Source organism: Furipterus horrens, unplaced genomic scaffold (assembly GCF_987537825.1).
Source record: "Furipterus horrens unplaced genomic scaffold, mFurHor1.1.pri manual_scaffold_2, whole genome shotgun sequence".
Classification (NCBI taxonomy): Eukaryota; Metazoa; Chordata; class Mammalia; order Chiroptera; family Furipteridae; genus Furipterus; species Furipterus horrens.
This window is the reverse complement of record NW_028327172.1, coordinates 45637295-45662069: the sequence shown is the minus strand read 5'-3', so window position 1 is coordinate 45662069 and position 24775 is coordinate 45637295. Positions and strand designations below refer to the sequence as shown.

General features: G+C 40.2%; 1 protein-coding gene across 2 annotated transcripts in view; it reads left to right on the top strand.

The window, feature by feature from the left end:
* FAM168A (family with sequence similarity 168 member A) overlaps positions 1-24775 on the top strand; it is a 175540-nt gene that overhangs the window by 111847 nt on the left and 38918 nt on the right. For both annotated transcript variants that reach the window (XM_090265244.1, XM_090265237.1), the window contains exon 2: positions 5790-5877. In XM_090265244.1, the coding sequence (XP_090121370.1) occupies positions 5808-5877 (70 nt within the window). In that variant the 5' untranslated portion in view covers positions 5790-5807. The remainder of the gene's footprint in view (positions 1-5789; positions 5878-24775) is intronic.

Sequence of the window (24775 nt, the reverse complement as noted above, 5' to 3'; positions counted from 1 at the left end):
CTTTTGTCTATTAAGAGAAAAAAATAGAAAAATATTTATACTATCTTTTATATTTATCTCTATAATCAGCTTCACTGAGGCTCTTTATTTTTTTCTTTCTCATGTGTACTTGAATTACTCTCCAGTACCATTTTGTTTCAGCCAGATGGCTTTAATATTTTTGAAAGGCAGGTTGTTAGCAATGAATCATCTCAATCATTATAATGGAATGTCTTTATTTTTGCCTTTAATTTTAAACAGTAGTTTTACTAGGGTTAGAAGTTTTGGTTGACAAATATTTTTCTATTTTTTAAAAATATTTTTTTTATTTATTTTTAGAGAGAGGGGAAGGGAGGGAGAAAGAGAGGGCGAGAAACATCGAAGTGTGGTTGCCTCTTGCATGCCCCCAACTGGGGACCTGGCCTTCAACCCAGGCGTGTGCCCTGACTGGGAATCAAACTAGCAGCCTTTAACTTTGTGCGCCAATGCCCATCCAACTGAGCTATACTGGTCAGGCTACAGCACTACTTTAATTTTACTTTATTTTTTTAATTACATTTTGATTATGGTATTACAGCTGTCCCAGTTGTTCACTCTTTGCCCTCCTCCACCCAGCACCCCCACATTCCCTCAGTCAGTTCCCCCACCATTGTTCATGTCCACAGGTCATGCATATAAACTATTCGGCTACTCCATTTCCTATACTGTACTTTACATCCCCATGACTATTCTGTAACTACCTGTTCGTACTTCTTAATCCCCTCACCTCCTCACCCATTTGCCCACACCTCCCTCCCATTTGACAACCATGAAAACGCTCTCTGTATCCACGATTTTGTCTCTGTTTTTGTTTGGTTAGTTGGCTTTTTAGATTTAGTTGTTGATAGATATGTACTCATATTAATTGCTATTTTATTGTTCATAGTTTTGATCTTCTTTTGCTTACCTAAGTTCCTTTAACATTTCATATAATAATGGCTTGGTGATGATGAACTCTTTTCGTTTTTTCTTGTCTGGGAAGCACTTTATCTGCTCTTTGATTCTATGATATCTTTGCTGGGTAGAGCAATCTTGGCTGTAGGTCCCTGCTTTTCATGACCTTGAATATTTCTTGCTAGTCCCTTTAAGCCTGCAAAGTTTCTTTTGAGAAATCAGCTGACATTCTTATGGGAGCTCCCCTGTAGATAACTAACTGCTTTTCTCTTGCTGCCTTAAAGATTCTCTCTTTATCTTTAACCTTTGGCATTTTAATTATGATCTGTCTTAGAGTGGACCTCTTTGCATCCATCTTGTTTGGGACTCTGTTCTTCCTGGACTTGAATGTCTAAATTCCTTCACCAAATTAGAGAAGTTTTCTTCCATTATTTTTTCAGATAGATTTCCAATTTCTTGCTCGTTCTCTTCTCCCTCTGGCACCCCTATTATGCGAATGCTGGAACACTTGAAGTTGTCCCAGAGGCTGCTTACACTATCCTGATTTTTTTGGATTATTTTTTCTTCTTCTTCTGATTTTTTTTTTTTTTTTAATTTCCTTATGTTCCAAATCATTGATTTGACTCTTGGCTTCATCCACTTTACTGTTGTTTCCCTATAAATTATACTGTATTTCAATTAGTGTATCCTTCATTTTTGACTGGATCTTTTTTATGCTGTTGAGGTCCTAACTAAGTTCCTTGATCATCCTGATAACCAGCGTTTTGAACTCTGCATCTGATACATTGCTTATCACCATTTTGTTTATTTCTTTCTCAGGAGTTTTTATCTGTTTTTTCATTTGGGCCAAGTTTCTATGTCTCATTTTGGAAGCTTCTCTCTGTTTCTATGTGTTAGGCAGAGCTGCTTTGACTCTGTGTCTTGGTAGTGTGGCCTAATGTAGTAGGTGTCCTGTAGTGTCCAGTGGCACAGTCTCCTTTATCACCCATGGTGGATACTCGAGGTGTGCCTTTTTTGTGGGCTGAAAATACCCTTCTCTTGTAGTTAAGCCTTGATTGCTGTTCACAGGTCAATCGGAGGGATTTACCTAGACCTGTCAGCTGCAAGGACATGCTGTGACCACCAACCTCCACCCTCTGGAGGATCATCTGTACAGGAACAGGGTGGTGGTGCTCTGATGTGTTCTGTAACTGTCCCCTGGGTGTGCAGGCTCAGAGGTTTCCCAGGTGGTGCAGGCCAAGGTCAGCCACCACCTATGTTCTGCTTGGGGCCACCCTGGATGAGCTGTAAAGCAATCTGGGATGGCTGCTACTTGTGCTGGGCTTAGAGATTCCCAGGCCAAGCCAAGATGTGAATCTAGGCTGGCTTCTGCTAGTGCCGGGCCTGAGGCCACTTAGCTGTTGTTTGTTTGAGATGAATTAGAAAGTTGTGAAACATGAGCCAAAACCAGCATTCATATTGAAAAGTCACAGTTAACAGGTTGAATGGTCCTGTAAGTTTGGTGGGACAGAGTCTCAGGGGATCTCCAGGGCTGGGTAACAGTGTTAGCCAGGTTGATGGAATCTCAGATATGACACCCGCCTGCCAGCGCTGTGGCACTGTAGGGGCGAGTGCTCAGAAAAAGAACAATGGCCTCTGCCCGCCTTTCTCCCTGGGAGAAAACTATCCCCTAGTTCTTGCCTTTATGCCAGACACTCTAGTTTCTCCTTGTATGTATGTCTTTGGTGCCCTTCAAGCTGCTGCCCCGGTGCTGGAGCCCAGAGGGAGAGAGTCTGAGTAAGTCCTAAGTGCTATGGGCCCTTTAAGAGGAGACACACTCGAGAATCCCAGTTTCTTCCACCACCCCAGTGCCCACTGGTTTTTACAGCCAGAAGTTATGGGGATTTATTTTCCTGGCACTGGAATCTTGAGCTGGGTGGTCTGGTGTGGTGTTGGGGATCCCTTGCTCCCAAGATATTCCTCCCAATTTTTATTCACCACAAATGGGTGTGGGACCAGCCTGTTTTATGTCTCCGCATCTTCGCCTCTCCTACCTGCCTGACTGAAGTGACTTCTTTAATTCCTTAGTTTTCAGACTTCCCTCGATTTTCTGACTGTTCTGGGTGATAGTTGTTTTGTAGTTTAGTTGTAATTTTTGCTGTGGTTGTGCAAGGAGGTGAGCCATGTTTAGTTACACCCTCATCTTAACCAGAAGCCTTTTTATATATTTTGTGTAGAGATCTCTTATTGTATACATATGCTTTGCGAAATTTTTCTCTCATTCTGTGTTTTGTCTTTTCACTTTTTTTTTGTCTTTTCACTTTCTTGATGGCATTCTTTAAAGCATAAAAATTTTTAGTTTCGATTAATGCAGTTTACCTGCCACCCCCCCCCATTTGGTTATTTGTGCTTTTGCTATCATATCTAATATCTAAGAAGTCATGTACAAATCCAAGGGCTTGAAGGTTTATGCTTATATTTTCTTCTCTCTTCTAAGAGTTTTTATCTTTTTAACTCTCTCATTAAGGTCTTTGATTTATTTGGGGCACTAGACTTGAACCTGTCCCTTACTTGCTTTGTGACCTTGGACTATTTACTTGCCTTTTCTCAGCTTCACTCAGTCGTTGCTGCAGCCTGGGAGACACTGACTACCAAGATGAGACAACTCTTGGGGGCAATGAAAATACTTTGTATCTTAATTGTGGTGGTGTTTTTACAACTGTATACATTTCTCAAGACTTATAGAACTGTATACCCAAATGGGGTTTTACTATGTGCAAAGGAAATAAACCTGTCTTTTAAAAATTATCTTACAACAACTCTACAAAGGATGTGTTATTTTTTTCTCTTTTGAAGCTAGAGAAAACCAAGGCTTAGAAAGGTTGGTGGACTTGCCTGTGGCCTCACATTTGGTATGTGGCAGTTCCAGGATTTGAACCTAAATCTGCCTGATCATAGAGCTTGTGCTCTTCCTACTCATTTTTGGCTGGCCCTGGAAACTGTTAATAGTGTGTGGATTCTGTTGTAAAAGACTGACCTTCCCTTGAAAGCCGGGAACCCTGTTTACCTGTGAGCAGCTCCCCGAAAGTGGTTGTCACATTTTTATTCCAAATTTTGAGCCCCTGGCAGACCTCACTGCTGTTGGTTGTTACTAGCTGGGATTGGAATGGATGCTGTTTTGGAGCGCTGCCCAGGCATGATCTCCTTCTGAGGCTGTGGCACTCATTTTGAAGCAGCAGGAGACCAATTTCAAAGCTGATGAGTTTCTTTGGTTATGAAAAGCAATTTCATACTTTGTCCAATCAACAAAATAGAGTATCTTCTCCGTAGAAGAGTGCCCAGATGTTTACAGACCAGTTGTGCTGATTAGCACTTTTAGTCTTCTTTACCTTGGCTTATTTAGAAGAGAACTGGGTAGACAAACAAGGGATCCAAGGCGGGGAAAGTGTACAGGAAGTCTTCTATGTTGTTACATCACTGCCATCATGAGTTACATCTGTGCTTCCCTTTACAGTTGCAATGCATTTTAACATCTGCAATCTCTCTTAATTCTCTCAGTACCCTGTCAAAAGAGTGCTTATATTTAGAGAGAGTGTATTACATGGCTGTATTCTTGCATAACTCTGGCTGTAAGAATATTTTTTCCTTAAGTTGTGCTGAAATATATATCTTGCATCCTCAAATTGCTCTAGTTTCAACTTGTCACCTTGTGTTAGTTTAATATAGCCTATTTCTGCACATTGGGCACATTTGTGGAAGTTCTGACCTCTGAAATTGGCCAGTGACATTTTCCTTTTTGCCCATTTAACCCCCTTGGCTCCCCGCCCCCCCCCCCCCGAGAACCCGTATTTTCTTCATCTCTCATTTACAAAACCCTGGGCAGACTAATTAATTGCAAAGGAATTGTCATCAAGCCAACTGTTGACTGTTTGTCTTCAGTGTTTGACTGTTTCCTATCCTGAGGTGCTACAGGAAAAGTTAATGACCTAAAAAATCACCCATCTATCATGTGAACCTAGTTAGGAGGGAATTGTTTGATTTTTATGACGTGTAAATAATACGTGTATGTCTGGAGACATGCTTTCAAATGTGTGTTGGCCTGTGTATCAAAGATGGTTCCCTAAATAAGGTGGGACAAATTGGCTGGCTAATAGAGCTTAATGGCAGATTTTCTGTTAATCAGAATGGAGAATGTGCTCCATTAAGATAATTAACAGAGCACTTGTGCAGGTGATACATACTGCACACAAATTTCCAAGTTTATTTTTTTCCCTTGAATAAATTTTGAAAGAGACCTTGGCTGTGTTCCATTGTTTGCATTAAAATGATCAATAGCAATAAATTCCCCCCTCCGTTCTTTTGAAAGCTGTTAGTAACTGGTATCTTGTCCTCTGCAGGTGCAGAGGGTGGGTGAGATACTTGCTACTCTTCCTTCTAGAATCACCAGGCACTTGGGCTCCCTGGTAAACAGAGGTGTATCCTTTCCCAGCTCCTGGACTAGCATCCTCAGAATTAGAAAGGACCTTGGACAGCCTAAACTAATTGATTTTACATCAGAACATTGAAAGCCACACAGGGGAAGTGACTTGGCCCTGTCACACGGTATGCTAGTGACAGAATCATCTGGGATAGTGGGGCTAGTATTGAACTCAGAGTCAAAGGCCTGGGTTGGTGTTAGGCAAGTTTTATCACCTCTCTTCTCCCCAGCATCTTCATCTGTATAATAGGAAAAGTGTCTAGCATAGGGTCAAGTACAAACAAATGGCTTTTTGTTGAGTCCTCTTTCTGCTATACCATTTGCTTCACTATGAGTTTAAACTGAAGATTATAGGGAGGAAGCTGATTTTAGGGAGAACGAGTAATTAATAATCAATGCTATTTTCTCTGTTTCTCTGTAGGATCCTCTGTCTTCCACAATGAACCCTGTTTATAGCCCCATGCAGCCAGGGGCTCCTTATGGCAACCCTAAAAACATGGCTTACACAGGTGAGTTGTGTGAGAACGGCTCTCATTGAGAAAAGGTGGGTAAGGTTGTTACCAAATAAGTTGCTGGAGGAGTTTTGATATATGCGCCTCCAAAAACTTAGGTAAAGCTTGCAAACCAATAGAAGGGGGACATGACTGGGATCCAGTGGAGATGGAACTGGCATTTATTGAGAGTAAGGATTATTGAACTGCCAACCAGGGGAAAGGAAGGGAGGTAACATTTACTTACTGAGTACCTATGATAGGCCTGACTCTGGGCTGGATACTTTAATCTTAAAGCAGTTCTACAAGGTACAACTTATCATCACATGTCACAGATGAGAAAATCATAGTCACAATAGGAGGCTACAATAAAAAACAAAATAGATGTTTGAACCCAGGTCTGCTGATTGTGAAGGCTGATTTCTTTGTTTCCTGAATTGCATACCAAACTGCATCCTACTTCTCTGCCTTTGTGCATGTTGTCCCTCTGTCTGGAATGCCGTTGTCCCCTGACAGCATCACCTTATTCTTTAAGAATTAAGCTCAGAGCTCAGACAACACTTTTCCAGGAAGCAGTCTCTCCCTTACTTGTTCTTAGGCAAGTTTTTTTTTAAACTTTCCAGAGTCTCAGCGTCCTTACTATAAAATGAGAGCAATAGTATTGCTTTGTTTTATAGGGCTGCTATAAGGATTAAATGAGCTAGTGGAAGGCACTAAGCATATCATATCTGGTATAAAGTAAGTGCTTAATAATGGTTCTTATTTTTTACAACTAAATAAAGTGGGTAGAATGTGTGGTAATGGAAGTGAATGAGAAAATGTATGTAAGTTGCTAGCATGGTGCTTAGCATACCATGAGCCTTCAAAAATAAAATGAATTTAAATCAAAGGTAAAGGTAACAGTATGAACAAGGACATGGAGGTAAGAAGGTATGGTCAGGGTATAGTCAATACTTGAGATTAGCTGGAGTAAAGATTAGAAAAGGGGAGACTTCCGGCCAAGATGGAGGGATAGACAGACATGCTGCACCTCCCTCCACAACTAAGAAGGAATACAACTACCTTAAAACTAGAAACAAACAGAAGTTCCAGAAAATCAAACTGCATGGAAGTCCAGCAAACAATGATATAAAGAAGAAATACTCATCCAGAAAGGTAGGAGGGGCGGAGCCAGGGTGGAAAGGTCACAGTGTGGTGGTGGTGGTGGTGGTGGTGGCGGCGGCGGCAGCGGCGGCGGCAGGCTGGTGGAAAGCACAGTTACATGTTTTAAAAAGTCAGGAGGGAAACCTGGGGAGCGTTCCCAGCTCCTCACCAGACTGCACAGCCCAAGGTCCCAGCACTGGGGAGAATCAAGCCTCATTGCTTCCGACTGTGCAGACCAGTGGGGGTTGGGGCGGAGGCAGAAACTGCCGATCTCAGCAGAGTCCGCTTGTTTAAAGAGCCCCCATGGACCTAGAACATCCACAGACCCACCCACTCTGGGAATGACGGCCAAGGCAGCAGCTAGAGGGGTGCCAGTCCAGTGAGGAACTGGGAGAAGTGCCTGGAAAAGGAGCAAGTGCTGGGCAAGCAACATTGTTCCTTCTCAGACCCCTCCCCTCCACACATACAGCGCCACAACGTGGTGAAACAGGTTGCCCTGTACTGACTAGTACCTAAGGCTCCGCCCCTTACAACGTAACAGGAGCAACAGCTCTACCTAAGACACAGGGGCAAACAAACACAGGAGCCTGTCAAGATGAGGAGGCAGAGAAGTATGGCTCAAAAGAGGGAACGGATCAATTGTCCAGTGGGAGAAGTAAGTGACTAGGAGATAGCCAACCTAACAGATGAGGAGATAGACAACCTAACAGATGCAGAATTCCAAACACTGGTGATAAAGATGCTCACAGGCTTCACAGATATGCTGGAGTACAGCAAACGCATTAGAGAAGTGAAGGCTATGCTAAGTGAAATGAAGGAAAATCCACAAAAAATCAGTGGTGAAGGGAAGGAAACGAGGGTTCAAATCAATGATTTAGAACATAAGAAAAAAAACAGTCAAGCAGTACAGAAGGAGGAAACAAGAATTGGAAAAAATGAGGAGAAGCTTGGGAACCTGTGGGACAACTTTAAACATGCCAACATCCAAATCCTGGGGGTGCCAGAAGGAGGAGAGAACGAGCAAGAAATTGAAAATTTACGTGAAAAAATAATGAAGGAAAACTTCCCAAATTTTGTGAAGGAAATAGACATACAAGTCCAGGAAGCATGGGGAGTCCCGGGCGAGCTGGATCCAGAGGAGACCACTAAAATGCCAAAGGTGAAAGATAAAGAGAGAATCCTAAAAGCAGCAAGAGAGAAGCAGGGAGTTGCCTACAAAGGAATGCCTTTAAGACTGTCAGCTGATTTCTCAAAAGATACTTTGCAGGCAAAAGGGACTGATGAGAAGTATTCAATGTGATGAAAAGCGAGTACCCACAACCAAGATTACTTATCCAGCAAAGCTATCATTTGGAATGGAAGGGCAGATGAAGTACTTCCCAGACAAGGTAAAGCTAAAAGAGTTCATCATCACCAAGCCATTATTATATGAAATGTTAAAGGGACTTACTTAAGAAAAAGAATATCAGAACTATGAACACAGAAATGACAACAAACTCACTACTATCAACAACTGAATCTAAAAAATAAAAACAAAATCCAACTAAGCAAACCAGAATAGGAACAGAATCATAGGTATGGGGATAATTTGGAGGGTTATCAGCTGGGAGGGGGAAGGGGGAGAAATGGGGAAATGGTGCAGGGATTAAGAAGCATAATCGATTGGTACAAAAGAGACAAGGGGAAGTTAAGAATAATGTGGGAAAGGGTGAAGCCAAAGAACTTATATGCACAACCCATGGACATGAACTAAGGGGGTGCGATTGCTGGAGGGAAAGGGAGTACTGGGCAGAGGGGAGCAAAGGGGAAAAAAATTGGAACTACTGTAACAACATAATCAATAAAATATACTTTAAAAAAAGATTAGAAAAGTGGGAAATAATGCTTAAAAAATAGGTTAATAATGGTCTTGGTGGCAGGTATCTCAGGGAACTCCTGGGTTGTTCCAAACTTTGTTCTATAACAGCACTAGAGGGTGCTTCAAAAATTCTTCAGATATATCATGTGATTTAAAAAATATATATTTAAAATATTTTTATAAAGCACACCAATTCATAAGATGATCAGTGTGTTAAGCTTGTAAGAATACATACCAATTTTTTTAAACTGTTAACATTTGCGGCTACTTATTTGTAAATCAGGATTTTCTCAATGATCCTAAATAACATTCAGAAATATATTGGAGGTTGAGTCTGATATGACTATAGCTGTCCTCACTGACTTTCAATTTCTTTTTTAAAAATTTAATCTTATTGTATATTTTTCCATTACCATTTAGTCCCCTTATATCCTTAATGGTAAATGTTTTTTCTTTGAACTTCTGTATGTTTAGTCTAGTAAAGTTAGTTCCAGTAACTGGGACCCTTTGAGCAGAACCCTATGCCTCTCTAGCTCAGGAGGTCTGTTGCTGTTTTCCTTCCCAGTTCAGAGTTTCAGCAACCTGAGTTCCTTTGCCACAGAAGACTGAGATGCTTTGGCAGACAGAGCACAGAGTAATCCTATGGGTTTCCTGTGATCGTGACTGCTTTCACTTTTACTGAATTGCTAAACTTGAGAAGAAAATAGTTGCATTTGTCTATTAATTTGCACAAAGATTAGGCAGTGTGGTATTTTGGAAAGGGAACAGGCTTATCTCTGTATGGCACCCAGTAGAACTTGGTAAATGGTTTCAATTGAATGAACAACAACCAGGTTTAAATCCCAGATCTGTCAGATAATATAATAGTTAAGGGACTTTGGACAAGTTGTTAAACCTCCCTAAATTTATTATCTATTTCATAGACCAGTGGTGAGAATTAAATGAGATGAGTACTTCACCAGAGGGACGGTGGAAGGATTACCTTTGTTTCTGCTAATAACCAAGAAATATTATCAGCCTGGAACTAAGTTTTAAGTTAATTTCTCTGATGGAGATTCTAGGACCACACAGGTAGTAGTATAAACTCCACACTACTGGAATAAATTCAGTCTTCACATGGGCCAAGGTTCAATTTCTTAAGGGAAACTGTCTTTTTTTAATCTAAGCTTCCTAGAGTCTCTTTGTACTTTTTTTTTTTTTAAATAATTTATTTGTTTGTTTATTTTTAGAGAGAGGGGAAAGGAGAAGGAGAGGGAGAGAAACATCACTGTGTGGTTGCCTCTCACTCGTGCCCCCAACTGGGGACCTGACGTGCAACCTAGTCATGTGCCCTGACTCGGAATCAAACCAGCAACACTTGGCTCGCAGGCCGTGTACTTTTGAGTCAGTTTGTTTATTTTATTTTTTTTTAACTGACAATATGATTTCCTCTTAAGGTCCCAGCTTTATACAGGGAAATTTGAGTTCTGGCTCATGACCTCTCCAAGGCCCAAAGCCTCATCTCCCACCCCTGTGACTTAAAAAGCAAGTTCTTTGACTGCGCAGACCAAAATACCCTCCCAGAGTAGTCCAGCATCAGCTCACTATGAAAGTTCCTGATTTTTAGTTTCCTGTATGTTTTGGACCCCTGGAGATTTCTTTTTCTTTCTTAATATCTCAATATTGTCTTTGTTTTGTTATATAACAAAGTATTTCTTAAACTTTATCAAGTTTTTCTAGGTGTTATGTACTAGGCAGATTTTCAGGTTATCTTTTCCTTCACATTGCTGGATATAGAAGATTCAAGTGGGATGATTTGTAAACAAATGCCAGATATAATAAATGTTAGTAACTGAGATGCTTTGGCAGACAGAGCACAGGGTAATCCTGTGATTTTCCTGTGATCCTGACTGCCTTATTCTTATTGAATTGCTAAACTTGAGAAGAAAATAGTTATTTATCTATTTTAACATTTATTGTTAGTAACAGTAATGGTTACATTAAAAAGTATTAATTACCATTTGACAAACACATGCTATGTACTGCACATATATATATATACACTAATTATAATCTTATTAATCATTAAACCCATAGTACATGTCCTTTACAGTTAAAAAAAACTGGAGCCCCTGGCTGCTGTGGCTCAGTAGACTGAGCATCGGCCTGCAAGCCAAGTGTCGCTGGTTCAATTCCCAGTCAGGGCACATGACTAGGTTTGCACGTCAGGTCCCCAGCTGGGAGCGCAAGTGAGAGGCAACCACACAGTGATGTTTCTCTCCCTCTCTTTCTCATTTCCCCTCTCTCTAAAAATAAATAAGTAAACAAATAAATTGTTAAAAAAAAAACTGGTAGTTTAATTCAGGTCATCTGACTTGGACAGCATATAGTATATCTTTTAAAGGATGAGGAAAGATTTGAACTCCGGTCTTTTATTATTTAAAAGTATATGTACTTTCTATGATAGCAAGCTGATCTGTCTTAAAACATGTGCTCCTCTCACTGCTCCCAGTGATATGCTAGGGAAGGGGGTTGTATTTTCCATTTCGAGGGCTAGGGAGGCTCACCTTGGAAGAGCTAGAGGCCTGGTCCTGGCCAGCAGCCCCTCGTGGACTCTGCATGTAAAATGATTATATCTCAAAGGGATGTGCCACTGTATTTACAGGACCTAACATAATAAATAGATGTACAAATTGCTGTGGAAACATGGTGAGTATAGTGGAGAGGTCACAACTCTATCAGAGGTTGGTGTCAGGAAAGGCTTCAGAGAAGTCAGGCATGGAACTAGGTCTTCAGACATGAGATGGAAGTCTTAGTTTCAGGTCTAGTTCTGCTACTAATAATGCAAGATACTGGATAAATCCTGCCCATCTCTCTTGCCTTCGTTTCCCATTCAGGCTATGAGTTGTTTAATAATTTCCCTTCCAGTTCTTAACATTCTGGACTTTATAAGTTTTTGTTAAATCTCTTTTGTTATAAAACAACATTCTTGAGCAAGATCAGTAGGAAACATGAAAGCCTTTTCACAAATATCCTAAGAAAAGGCAGGTGTAACCATATCATCACCAGTGAGTTGAGTTCTCATTCCTTGCCAAATATGCAGTTTAATTTAGTTCTCTATTAGTTACTTATGATTCTTAGTCAATGGAGGTGTAATTTAGTGGCCCTGAAAACTGGTGAGATCTTGATAAAGGACTAGAAGACCTTTTGGCTATGCTGCATAGATTCTCATTGGAATGATTTCTGTTGTTTAATGTAGTGGGCAGAACCCCCCCCGCCCCCCGCCTGAAGTAAGAAGACCTGAGTTTGAGTCCTGACTATGCCTCTAATTAAAATCTTTAACAAGTCACTTTACTGCCGAAGGCCTCATTTTTCTCCTCTGTAAAGTAGGAAAAATAACACCTACCCTATCACTTGCTTATGAGACTTAAAGGAGATAATTGATCTCTAAGAGCTTTTAAAATGAGACAGAGCTAGTCAGGGTGAAGCTGGTTCTGTGATTGAACTGTTCCTATCTTGAAAATTAACTGCTTGCGCAGGCCAAGGCCCAGAGGAGGCCGGGAAGTTAATGAGGTTAGCAACTTTACTAGTGCTGAAACTTCTTTTTTGTGTGTTTTAAAGACAACTCCCTGGAATTTGCTTCCTGGAGTTCCACTTCCCAAGTAATCATAGAGTTTGGGGGCAAGAATTGAAGAAGTCCAGTGCTTGGGCAGAAAGTATGCCTGGGTGAAGAGGACACTGTCTTATGCCCCATACAATACAGAGTAAATTTGTTTCTCCCGTGGATAGGTTATGAATAGCAGCTATCTATTATTAACAGTTATGGTTGCTATTCGTTGCGCATGCGTTGTCAGTCGTGCGCAGCATTTTGGAAACTTTCCTATCCAAGTACATCTGACATCAGAGGAGAATGAATTCATTCCTGGATCGATGGGGGAATAGTCCAGAGCCGGTACTCCAGGGTTAAATTTTATTTGAAATTTATGGATTATCTTCAAAATTCTATTATTACCATCCCAAGAAAGTCCACCATATTTATTCAGTGCTTTCATGTACCTGTATTGTTTAGTATTCTTAGGGGTTTCTGTTCTCAGTTTGAGAACTATGTCATCATTATTTCATTTAATCCTTATTATTCAAATGTTAATATACATAGACACAAATCAAGAAAAATTGAAAGACTTGTCCCTGGCACAGAGCCAGAAAGTGGTGGAGCCAGGATGAAGTCTAAATTTGGTTGTTCCATGTTCTTACCACTGAGCTACATGTAGTCGATATTATTTGCTGCCTTGTAATTATTTATGTTTCTGTAACACTCATTGTTCTTGCAGTCCTCGGTGCTTAACAAGTACCTGACACAAAGTGAACCCTCAGTGAATATTGATTGGTGAATGAATAAATGACTAAATGATTAGGCCCCTAATACTGAAGCCTTTTTAGAGGCCCATAAATCTCTGGCACATTGACTTTGGAGTTTGGAATAAATATTTTTGTTCTCTCCAGCAGTGATTCACAGCTTTAAACCATTGCTTCCACACAAAAAATAATGGTATTTGTAGAGAACTCAAATTAAATACACAAAGCTGCCCAGGAGCCCCTATGCTCTACTTCCTCCCCAGACACCCTAAGGGCATAAGGAATCAGTGTCTCAATTCACCTGTAATCCATTGATGGCTCCTAAACTGCCATGAAGGGTATCTCAGAATTATCTGGCTTTTGTTTGTCTCCCTAGTCCCCAGTATACACTTTCACACCCTCTCTCTCCTCCATCCTTGTACCCATTCACCCCTGGTCATTACTGTCATGAGCACAGTTGTATTGTGGATGAAGCTTGAGATTTATTCTTTTAAAGTTTTTTCTTTTCCCCTTAGTAGCAGCTAAAGTGGTAAGTAGTCTGTGCACACTTAGGAAGACTGGCAGACTTCTCTGGTGGTGGCTTGTCCTTTCTTCCAAAATGTATCTCCTGGAGCTTCTAGGAGAATTTCTCTTCTGAAAACCCACAGGCATTGCTCAGTGTCCTGAAGCTTTTGAAATCTGGTCCTTAAAGAGAAACCTGTAAAAACCTGTCACTACTGGTTTTGGAGGTTGGGGACCAGGAGGTATTATTGGAGAGGGTTGTTTGTTTCTTTTTAAAAGGCTGTAAGCAAAATGGATATCGTGGTATTGTGAATCTCTTCTTAGAGTTGGAGAAACTTTTTCAACATATGAAGGTGGCCAATTGTGAGTTTCCAAATTCTTGGTAACAGATTTATACCATTTATACCTAAGTGTAGTCCCCAGGCCTAGGAATTTGTTACAAATGCAAATTATTGGATGCCCCCAGATGCACTGAATCAGAAACTCTGGAGGTGGTTCTCAGCAATCTGTGTTTTCACAAGCTTCCTCGCTGATTCTGATGCTCATACCTGCTACTTAGTAAATGTTCAATAAGCACGCTTTCTCTTCTCTCAGTTCTGTGAGTTTGTCTAGGACTCTGGCCTTCATGAATGTCATAATTCCTGTGGGTAATACCCTTTCAGTTCCAAACAGCTTTATAAAAAGAGGTCATGTGTCCTGTTGAACACATGTATCAGGTATGACAGGAAGGACTGGCCACTTGGACAGGTTCGGAGGTCTGTGAGCAGGCAGCTCTAAACCCTGCACATAGGAATAGAAGATATAGTTTTCAAAAAGATGGCCAACAATGCTATCTTTTTCATTGCCCATCTTAGGAAAGCTAATTGTCCCTCCACAATTGGCTTTTTTGACCTCCTGTTGGGTGAGGTCAAAAGTGTGATTACTTGAAAATTGCTCAGCTGGTAGGGGAGGTACTTGAATTTAAGTGTCTAAATCAGATTTTTGCTATTATTGATCTCAGCAGGAAAAGAGGCAGAAAAATCAATAGTCCTTGATCTTGTGTAAGCTACAAAACTACACTTCTTGTTACTTCCAAAGATCTCTGGCTGCCACGGAGAAACTTGGGCCTTCATGGTCACTACAAGTGCTGTCATGATTGTAAGTTTGTGCTGAGTTCCTTGAACTCTGTCATCTTACATCTGTGTGGCAGGAGGCTTGGAATCTTTGTGGTACCATGAGATAGGTAGCGGTGAACAGCCAAGACCTGACTTCAGACCTTCCTTCCCTCTTCCCTCCTTAGGTACACCCTGAGCTGGAAGAACTGAATTCAGAAATGCGGAGAAAAGGGCTGGGTACAGTATTTAAAAGGGGTGGTCTGTTCCCAAGCAGCTCTGTTGTGGTTTAGGGTACTGACAATCTTGAGGTTCCAGAGGAGCTTGGAGTCTTGAGGAGGAAGGTTAAGTAACTTATATTATTATAATCATTTTCATCATTCAAGTACCCATTCCTTACCAAATCTAGTGCTGTTTTTCATATAGCTTAATGGTTAAGATTGCCTAGTTTTGAATCTTAGCGCCATAATTTGATTATTCTATATTACTTATTAAATGCCTGAAGATGCTATTTGAATACTTGACTAATGGTAATTTAAACAAATATGGGATATATTCATATAAAAGAAGTTTGAAGGTCAGTGGCAGGTAGCATTGATTTATTGGTCAGTGATATTAAGACTAGTGTCCCCTGACTCTTGACTTTTCTCTCTTGATCTAAGATGACTGCTATAACTTTAGGCATCATGTCTGTGATCAAGGTAGAAAAATGGGGTGTAGGGGAACATCAGTGATGTTCATCTTCTTACAAGGAAAGTTAGGCTTTCCCAAAATTCCCTCAGGAGACTTCCTGTATATGTCATTGGTCAGAACTGGGCCACCTGGCTACTCCTAAGTGCTAGGAAGGCTGGGAGAGTGAGTATTTAGCCTTTGTAGTCTCAGCAGTCAAAGAACAGAGTGGGTTCGGAATGAGTGTGGGGTTAGCCAGCTCATGGTCTCTCACAGTGCTTGGGGCAAGTTAATTAGCTTCTCTAGCTGGCTTCCTCATCTATAAAAGAAAGAAAATAATCGAACCTACCTCATGAAGGAGTTGTAAGGATTCAATGAGATCCATGTAAAGGGCTTTACATAATACCTAATACATAGTAAGTAACAATATTGTTTTTATTACTAGCATTATTATCATCTCAGCTCTGCAAAGTATTGATAACTGTTATCCCATCTTACATAAGAGGAAGCTGAAGTTTAGGGAATGGAAGTAATAACTTGCCTGAATTCACAGATTTTGAAATGGCAAAATGGGATTAGAATCTATACCTGAATCTAAAGCCTATGCTCCTTCTCTTACACTAGGAGTTGAGTCAGCAAAGAAATGGCAATTAGCTGGTGAGTTTGTCTTGTCCACACTCATGGCTTCAGCCACAGACTCGGTGACTGGGGATGGAAGAAACTGAAAAGAATAGGTTTAGACAGGGAGAGCCCAAGCAGAAACCCATCTGGGGCATGTGAGGACAAAGAACACCACAGCTAGAGGGTCATCACCGGACTGACACTGGATCCAGCAAGTTAGGGTATGAATATTTAAGAAAAATGGAAATATAATTTGATAAGAACTGTAAGAAGAGCCAGTATAATAGAGTAGCCAGAAGGGGCCCCTAATCTAGCCTGGAGAGAAGAAGGTAAGGAAATGAAATGAAAGGCAAGGGAAAGACAATTCAAGGATAGAGGACAGCCTGAACAGTGACATGGACACAGAGCAGTCGAATTGAGTATGCTAGAACAGCTATGTGTTGGTGTTGGTGAAATGTAAGATGCCAGGCCAGGACTGAAATAGGACATCTAGATGGCTAGGAGCCAGACATGGAGGGTCTTATGCCATGCTAAGAAATTTGGAACTTAATCCTTGACCACCAGAGAATTTTAGGCATGATGGATAGGTTGGCGTTTTTGAAAGGTCTCTGGATGTGTGAGGAGGATTTATTGGAGAGAGAGAAAATTGAGCTTAGAGGGTAAGTTAGGAGGCTCTTAAAATAATTCAGTCAAGATACCTGAACAAGGGGTGGTATTTGGGATGGAGAAGACATGTTTGAGACAGTTTTAGAGAGAACAGTGTCTGGCATACAGTAGACATTGAATATTTGTGGACTATGAGTGATTAAGTTAGAACTTGTCATTGGATTTGGGGAGTGAGGGAGAAGGAGGAATCTGGACTTATCCCAGGCATCCTCTGGCTTTAAGTGACAGACTGCATGGCCATGCCTTTCACTGAGTTCTGGGGAGCACTGATGCCAGCATGTGTTTCTTAGGTAATTTTCTCATAACCCTTGAGAAATCCCCCTTTTTTCTAGTGCTGGGATTCCTAAACTTAATACATGCACCTTGGTAATTACACAGCAAAATAATGCTCTTCCCATTTTACAGACTTGGAAACTGAGGTAGAGTAGTTAAATAACTTGCCTGGGGTTATCTTGCTACTCAAAGTTAGGAGATAGTCTTTCCTTTTCAGCATGTTGCCTCTGTATAGACTCTCGAACTTCCCATTGTAATTTTAAATGATTATAGGCCATAATAAAGCAATAAAATTCAGAAGATTAAATTGATCGAATTACTCAGCCATTATTATAAGGCAGGAAAGATCTACTGATGCCTTCATAGTGTTAAGAGGAAAAAATAACTTACAGAAATAGTCTGCCACTCCCTTACCCTTATTCTTCTTCCTTAGATAGATTGAATTTCACTCTTAACTGTCACTTACATAAATGTGAGTAAATTACTTAATCTGTAAAAATATGGGAGATGTTCAGTTAATGGTATTGTTATAATTTTGCAGACACAGAAACAGAGATTCAGACTTTGATAAGGATTATAAGGGTCTTGCCAGCTCACATAGTATGCTAGCGGCATCTCTAAACAAAAAATGTGTTGAAATGGAAGCATTTTTTTGGAGGGGAATCTTGGACCAAAGACATGTTCCCTATTTCATTTGATTTGAAAACCCACTCCTGGTGTGCATGCCATGCCTATTTCCCTCATACTTCTTTTAGGACCTCACCAGTGGGCTGACAGGTCCCTAGTAATATCATCCCTTTAAATTTACAGAGCTCAAAAAGAGTTTTTAGGACATTCTTACACATAACTAGAAAATCTGGGTAACAGGATTCTAGTCCTGGTTCTGCCTGAAGGAAAGTAGCAGTTATTTGAAACAGGTGAAATGTCTTAATAATAGGAGAGTAATTGAATTTACCTAAGTGTCAATAATATAATTTTATAGTATATTTTGTTTTTTCCTCATTTTCAAAACAATGTATTCATTTTAGAAAAACCAGAAAAGAGTAAATATAAGAAAAACATCCATAGTTCCCCTGAACAAGAGGTAGTCACTGTTAATACTTTGGTACATCTCTTTTTTCTAGTTCTTTTTAAACGAACATACATACACATTATTTTTCAATAAAAATGAGATTATATACTATGTACTATCCTGTGACATCTTTATTTAAGGAATTATGAGTTTTGTTGGCTCATTTAGATTTGTTTCAGATAATGCCCTTTTAGATTGCTTTGACTTTCACTGTTAACAGTAGCACAAAGCAAAACTAATATACTGAAAATGAATAAGAAATAAAAGTGCAAAAATGTGGGGCCACTTTTATGTACAAATTTTTTAACGGGACAAGAATGTTTTAAAATGCACAAAAGATTGTAAATACACATATACACACAACAGTACACAAATTACCTGTATCAAAGCATAGTTACTGATTCACTGTCTCTACAAAAGCCAGGCTTACTGGGAGCTTGCTCTTTTCCAGCTTGTGCTTGGCCAAATGGCAGTAGGCCTAATCACCTGGAGCGGTGCCACGTAAGGGAGAGGAAAGGGCAGGAGGTAAGGGACATGATTGAGGATCTAGAAGCTTTTCATTAAATGCCTTAAAATCCATGGGCAAACATCCATTTCCAAAAGGGAACTTTTAATGAAAAGGGTAAGGATGGGAGACTAACATTTATTGAGGTAGTTGTCACTCTGTGCCAAGTACTTATGCTACGTATTTTGCATGCTATCTTTTAAAATTTTTTAGCCTACATGTGTTCTTGAGGTTCAGTTCAGATAAAGAGACTTGCCTGAGATTTCATGTCTGGTAAGCAGTACAGCTGACTTCTGAATCTACATTTCCTGCCTTCAGAGCCCCTGTTCTTCCTCCTGGGCTGTGATGGCTCCTGCAGGAGGGCCAGAACAGGAAACTCCTCATGACTGTGTAGGAATGCTGAGATGGGTAACTACAAAGCAAGTTCAGAATTGCCCTGCTTACCCTCCTAGCCAGCCCACATACAGATAAGAAGAAGTAAAAAGAGACGCTGGTCCTGACATAGAGTAGGTCTCAAAAAATGTTTACCAAACAAGTAAATTAATGATTGTGTCTTTTTTTTAAACTCTCAAAACTCCTGAAACACCAATTTGATAGAACTTATGCACCTCTATGTTCACAGCAGCACTACTTACAATAGCCAAGTGCTGGAAATAACTTAAGTGCCCATCAGTAGATGAGTGGATCAAAAAACTGTGGTACATTTACACAGTGGAGTATTATGTAGCAGAAAGAAAGAAGGAACTTCTACCGTTTACGACAACATGGATGGAACTAGAGAGAATTTTGCTTAGTGAAATAAGCCAGGCAAAGAAAGAGAAATACCTTATGCTATCACCTATTACAGGAGACTAATGAACAACACAAACAAACGAGCAAAATTGAACCAGAGGTATGTAAACAAGGAGTAGACGAACAGTGACAAGGGGGATAAGAAGGGGAAGGGTCTAGTCAAAGAACATGTATAAATGACCCATGGACATGGACAGCTGGGTGGGGACAGACTGTGGGAGAAGAGGTGGGCAGGGTGCGGGGAAGCAATAGGGAAAAAAGTGGGACAACTGTAATAGGAAAACAAACAAAAATCTTTAGTGGGGGAAAAAAATATCAAAACTGAGACTGAGTTGAAGGGATTTGCCCAGTTACAGAGCTAAAAAGTAAGAGCTCAGATTTAAATCTAGGTCTACCTATAAATGAAGTTCTTGGTGTTTCTGTAACACTGTACAGTTTGTCTCAGTTTGACACCTGCTCTCAATGTGCACAACAGTGTTACTTGTTTGAATAAACAGTACAGAAAGGTACATGGCCTGAGCACAAGTACTCTATACTTAAGGTCTCTCTTATAGCTAACTTGGAGTTGCAGCAGCAGCCTCTGCATTCCAGAAGCCAGACCTGATTAGAGGGAAAGGGAACCAGGGTAAATGCTGAAATTCAGTTTGTCCTTTCCTGTTCTTCCATAACACTCCGTGTCTCCCTCTGTGACAGCCTTTTCCCAGAATGCCTAATACCAGAGTTAACTTCTGTGCTTGCTTGTCTCTCCCATTGGATGATTAATTTGTAGAGGATGAGGATTATGTCTTTTCATTTTGGATTTATCATAGCACCTAGGGCACATGTAAATTTTTAATAGAATTTACCAGCACTTGTGTACTTAGTTCACTTTGAAGGCAGTCACTCAGTATTAACATTTAACATAAACACAGTTCTAAAATGGTTGGACTTCTGGCCTTCCAGCCCACAACTAATTTTATCACTGGGAAAGAGCTAAGAAAGGTTGTAAGTATGTAGGGTTCACAGCAATAAAATGAGTGTAAAAGTGAGTGTGGATCACCTGGGGGGGGGTATATTTAGATCTATGCCCCTAATTTCCTTATTTTTAAGGGGAAAAGATATCTTGCCTTCATTCTGGAAAAAATAAAAAACCCTCTGGGTCTTCCTATTTCCCCAAGCTGTGACCTTTACTATCAACATTTACTCACTTTCTTTTTCTTTTAAAGATTGCATTTATTTATTTTTGGAGAGAGGGGAATGGAGGAAGAAAGAAAGGGAGAGGAATATCAATCAGTTGCCACCAATTGTATGTGCCCCAACCAGGGACTGAACCCACAACTCAGGCATGTGCCCTGACCTGGAATCAAACTGGCAACCTTTTGCTTTACAAGATGATGCCCAACCGACAGAGCCACACCAGGATAACATTTACTCATATTTAACACATCCCACTTTTCCAATGCCTTCATTAAATCTGCTATGTATCAAATCATACTGGATTAAAACAAAACAAGATTCAATTATATACTGTCTATAGGAGATACACTATAGATTCAAAGACACAAAAAGGTTGAAAGTAAAAAGATAGAAAAAAAATCTTGTAATAGCAATCACAAGAAAACTAGAATGGCTATACTAATTTCAGACAGAATAGACTTTAAAACAAAAAATATGTTACTAGAGGTAAAGAGGAATATTTTATAATAAAAGGGTCAATCCATCATGAAGATATAACAGTTATAAACAAATATGAACCTAAGAACAAAGCCCCAACTACATGAAACAAAACTGACAGTAATTAAGGGCAAAAGAGACAATTCAATAATAATAGATGGACACTTTAATAACTTGCTTCCAATAATAGAACAACTAGGCAGAAGATCAACAAAGGAATAGAAGACTTGAAGAGCACTACATACCAATTATACCTACCAGGTATCATCTATAGGATACACCAACAACAGAATATAATTCTTCTCAAGTACACGTGAAACATTCTCTAGGCTGGAGCCATAAAACAACTCTCAGTGCATTTAAAGGATTGAACTCAAAGTATATTCTCCAACTACAATGGAAGTTAGAAATCAATAACAAAGAAATTTGAGAAACTTGATTATGTGAAAATTAAATTACACACATAAATAACCAATGGGTCAAATAAATCACAAGAGAAATTAGAAAGTGCTTGGGGATGAATGAAACACAACATACCAAAACTTATGGAATGTAGCTAAAGTAGTACTTAGAAGCAGAATTATAGCTGTAAATACCTACATTAAAAAAAGAATGATTTGAACAACTATAATAAAATAACAATAAGTAAATGAGTGAAAAAATGAATGAATGATTTTAGGACTTCCAGTCAAGATGGCGATATAGGCAGAAATGGCTCGTCTCTTCGCACAATCACATCAAAATTGCACTAAAATATAGAACAACCATCACTCAGAACTCCCAGAAATCGAGTTGAATGGAAGCCTGACGACTATAGAATTAAAGAAACCACATCCATCCAGACTGGTAGGGGCAGAGATGTGGAATGGGCTGGTCCCAACACACACGTGGTAGATAAAAATTCGGGAGGGACATCTCAGGAGCAAGGAGTCTTAGCCCAACACCAGGCTCCACAGTCCAGGGTACCAGTGCCAGGAAGATAATTCCCACAACTTCTGGCTGCAAAAATCAGCAGGGATTGTGTCAGTGGAAGAAACTACTGGAACCCCAAGAAGTTGCTCTTCAAGAATCCGTACACAGACTCACCTCCTCAGACTCACTCCCTCTGAGCTCCAGCACCAGGGTAGCAGCTTGAAAGGCACCAGTGTTATACAGGGAGAAACTGAAGTGTCTAGCATGAAAGCAATAAAAGGGCATTGTCCCTTTTCTAAACTCTCCCTCCACAGAGCCAGCAAGCTGGTGCCATATCTGAGACTCCATCAACTTGGGTAACACTGTTTGATCTGCCTTGAAGATCCCCAGAGACCCTGCCTCACTCAACTTAATGAGCCCAACCAAGCAGGTTTTCCATATGAATGGCTGGTCTTGACTCATGCTTCACAACTTCCTAAATTCTATCAACCAAGCAACAGCTGGCTTTAGTGAGCCCCAGGAAACCTATATTCATTCACAACTTGGCTTTTCCTAGGAATCTGCAAGCCCAGCACAAGTAGCAGTCATCTCTATAACTCAAGCAGGTGGCCCCAGGCAAAACACATGTAGGGGCTGACCTTGGCCAGCACCACCCAGGAAACCCCAGAGCCTGCACACCCAGAGGATAGCAACAGACCGCCTCAGAGCACTACCACCCTACCCCTGCACAGCTGATCCTCCATAGAGGACAGAGAGGTTGATGGTCAGTGGTCACAGCCAGTCCTTGCAGCTGACTGGCCTGGGTAAATCCCTCCCATTTGATCTGCTGATAGCAGCCAGGGCTCAACTACAAGAGTAGGGTGTACTCGGCGCATGTGAAGGGCACACCTCGAGTACTCAGCTTTGGTGATGGGGAGGTTGTGCCACTGGATGCTACAGGACACCTACTATATTAGGCCACACTACCAAGACACGAAATGAAAGCAGCTCTGTCTAATACATAGAAACAAACACAGGGAAGCTGCTAAAATGAGGAGGCAAAGAAACATGGCCCAAATGAATGAGCAGATCAAAACTCCTGAAAAAGAATTAAACAAAATGGATATAAGCAATCTATCAGAAGCAGAGATCAAAACACTGGTTATAAGGATGCTCAAGGAACTTAGTGAGGACCTCAACAGCATAAAAAAGAGCCAGTCAGAAACAAAGGATACAGTAATTGAAATAAAGTATGTACAGGGAAACAAAAGTAGAGTGAATGAAGCAGAGAATCAAATCAATGATTTAGAACATAAGGAACCAAAAGCAGCCAATCGGAACAACAAGAAGAAAAAAGAATGCGAATAAAAAAGGATAGTATAAACAGCCTCTGGAACAACATTAAGAGGTCCTACATTAGCATCATTGGGGTGCCAGAAGGAGAAGAGAAAGAGCAAGAAATTGGAAATCTATTTGAAAAAATAGTGAAAGAAAACTTTCTTAATTTGGAGAAGGAAATAGACATGCAAGTCCAGGAAGCACAGAGTACCAAACAAGATGGATGCAAAGAGGCCCTCCCCAAGACACACCATAATTAAAATGCCAAAGGTTAATGAGAGAATCTTAAAAGCAGCAAGAGAAAAGCAGTTAGTTGCCTACAGGGGAATACCCATAAAGCTGTCAACCGATTTCTCAAAAGAAACTTTACAGGCTAGAACGGATTGGCAAGAAATATTTAAGGCCATGAAAGGCAGGGACCTGTAGCCAAGATTGTTCTACCCAGAGAAGATACCATTTAGAATTAAAGGGCAGGTAAAGAGCTTTCCAGACAAAAAAACTAAAGGAGTTCATCATCACCACACCTTTATTATAAGAAATGTTAAAGGGACTTATTTAAGAAAAAGATCAAAACTATGAACAATAAAATGGCAATAAATACATATCTAGCAACAACTGATCTAAAAAACAAACTAAGCAAACAAGAACAGAGACAGAATCATAGACATGGAGAACGTTTTGTAAGTTGCCAGATTGGAGTGGGGTTTGGGGAACGGGTGAAGAGGTGAAGGGATTAAGCAGTACAAATAATTAGTTGTAGAATAGCTATGGGGATGTAAAGTACAGTATAGGAAATGGAGCAGCCAAAGAACTGATATGTGTGAGCCATGGACATGAACAGTGGTGTAGGGATTGCCTGAGGGAGTGGGGGTGCTTGGTGGAGGGGAGCAAAGGGGGAAAAATCAGGACAACTGCAATAGCATAATCATTAAAATATAATTAAAAATTTTTTTTTAATTCCACCTAACCTTTCACCATAAAACACTGGGAAAAACACAGCAAACTAAACCTAAAACAAGTAAATAGAAGGAAATAAAGATTAAAGCAGAAACTGATGAAATTAAAAAACAAAAACAATAGAGAAAAATCAAATAAAAGTTGGTTATTTAAAGATTTTATTTATTTATTTTTAGAGAGAAGGGAAAGGAGGGAGAGAGGGAGAGAAATCTCAATTGGTTGCCTCTCATATGTGTGCAGCCTAGGCATGTGCCCCAACTGGGAATCATACTAGTGACCTTTTTTTTTGCAGGCCAGTGCTCAATCCACTGGGCCACACCAGCCAGGGCAAAAATTGGTTATTTGGAAAGATCAACAAAATTGACAAACTTTTATTTAGACTGATCACGAACAAAAGAGAGAAAACTCAGATTTCTAAACTCAGAAATGATATAGGTGATGTTACTATGGACTTTACAGAAATAAAAAGGATTGTAAGGGAATACTATGAAACATTGCATGGCAACATATTAGATTGAAAGACAAATTACTAGGAAGACACCAACTACCAA